Below are 1912 nucleotides of genomic sequence, written 5' to 3'. Positions count from 1 at the left end.
ACTCGAATCTCAACCGCCAACGATTTGGGTCCATCCACCGGTTTATGAATAGTTGGGGCTATAACGTTAACGTTACCGTAAACATAAAGCTAGCTAGCTGGCAAAGTTGCTGAGTAGCTAGAGAGGGTTCGCTGTCACTACCAAATCGTCCGGCGTCGCTTTACTTGTATTCAAGTTATAGCCCTTCCCTTCAGTAAGGAATTGGTAAATCTGCAGATATATTTTGAACAATAACATTTCCAAACATCGGGAGTGGTCAGCTGAGATTTTGGGAACGCCAAGATGTCTGAGGAACTGGAACAAATTCTTTCTCAGCTCACCCAGCCTGACAATGCCATTATTCAGCAGGTAACGTTAGCCAACTTTTAAAATTAGATTTAGGATAGCTATTGTTGATTAGTTAACGGTCAGTAACGTTAAATTAGATTGCTCGTACATGGCTAACGCAGCTAGCTTACGGGGTTCTTGCCAGTCAATAAGAACCTAACGTTAGCTAACTTAGCTAGTTATTTTTGCTCTCTATATTTCTAGCACTACCTAACGTTAGTTAGGCTAGCTAAGTTAGAAAACAAGTGGAATGAGAATCTCATTGGATAGCTTAAGTGCCCTCCCCATAACTTTGACTGCCATCCTCGGAAACACAGTGCCCAGGTTCAGGAGGCTGTTGAGCTCATCTCTTCACTGTAAGCATTCAGGAAACCTGTATTGTTTTGCTCTCCCACTAGGCTACGGCTCAGCTGAAACAGGCTTTCAAAGACCCAGCTATCATCCCGACATTATGTGCTGTCATGACTGGGTCACAGAACCCACAGGTACTGACTCCCTTACCTTCATTATCATCTGAAAACAGTTCATCAAGCCCTTAACATGTGTGTCAGGATGCCTTTTTTTTGTATCCAGCAATATAACCGGGCTGTTTGTCCACCTCCCTCAGATCCGCCAGTCAGCTGCAGTAATGTTGAGGATGAGAGTGAGGAAGCACTGGAAGAAGATTGGTCCGGATCACAGAGAGAGGTTGGCTTTTGATTGATTTATTGACAAACATTTCCAAGTATACATACATGTTTTTTGTACACAAAAAAAGCTCATGTAAGTGGTCATTTTTCTTTTTTTACCTCATTCCTTCCACAGTCTGAAGGCAGTCGTCCTGCAGGCTTTTACACAGGAGTCAGAGTAAGTTATGGCTCGTAACACTTTTGCAATGATGCTGAAAGCTACACCTACACATTAATATTGTACAGCTAGGATACACGCCTACACACACAGTCAAGCAATCAAAACTTATATTTATTCATAAGCACCCAATATGCATCAGATCAGACACCTCCCCTTGGCTTGAGTGTTCTCCATTAACAAGGTCTTTCTGTTGCAGACACACAGTGCGTCACTCCCTCTCTCAGCTCAGTGCTGTGTTGGTCAAACATGAGACCCCAGACCGCTGGCCCGCCCTCCTCGCACTGCTCAACGAGTCCACCAAGAGCAACAACCCACAGGACAGACAGGTGAGGGGCTGATTCCACTGTGGCAGCGGCAGTGACATCTGCTCCAAATCCAGTTGAGCGTTGGGTGATGATGGCTTTGCCCCGCTGACCCCTGGCTGACCCCCCGCTGACCTGTGCCCCCCTTCCAGGTGGGCTTGCTCCTCCTCAGCAAAGTGGTGGAGTCCAACCCGGAGCCCTTCAAGCCTCACTACCGCCAGCTGCTGCAGCTGTTTGGCAGCGTGCTGCAGGACCTAGACAACCCCACGGCCTTGTACTACTGCGTCCTCACCCTCACAGCCATGACCGCCTACACGGGCACGGAGGAGATGGTGGGTCCCACCGTACCTTACTGGTCCAAGGCTCTGGCACTAGGCAGTCCTGGGCTAAACAGAAATTCAGCAGTCTCCACCAAATGCTTTCTAGTTTAAGAT

General features: G+C 47.4%; 1 protein-coding gene across 1 annotated transcript in view; it reads left to right on the top strand.

Moving 5' to 3' along the window:
• ipo4 (importin 4) overlaps positions 1-1912 on the top strand; it is a 13608-nt gene continuing 11696 nt past the window's right edge. Inside the window, exons 1-6 of the mRNA XM_084458873.1 lie at positions 1-348; positions 726-812; positions 935-1014; positions 1132-1173; positions 1373-1502; positions 1631-1810. Of these exons, the coding sequence (XP_084314999.1) occupies positions 283-348; positions 726-812; positions 935-1014; positions 1132-1173; positions 1373-1502; positions 1631-1810 (585 nt within the window). The 5' untranslated portion in view covers positions 1-282. The remainder of the gene's footprint in view (positions 349-725; positions 813-934; positions 1015-1131; positions 1174-1372; positions 1503-1630; positions 1811-1912) is intronic.

This window comes from Borostomias antarcticus (assembly GCF_949987555.1).
Source record: "Borostomias antarcticus genome assembly, chromosome: 2".
Lineage (NCBI taxonomy): Eukaryota > Metazoa > Chordata > Actinopteri > Stomiiformes > Stomiidae > Borostomias > Borostomias antarcticus.
Note: the sequence above shows the minus strand (reverse complement) of the source record. Positions and strands in the feature narration are given on the sequence as shown.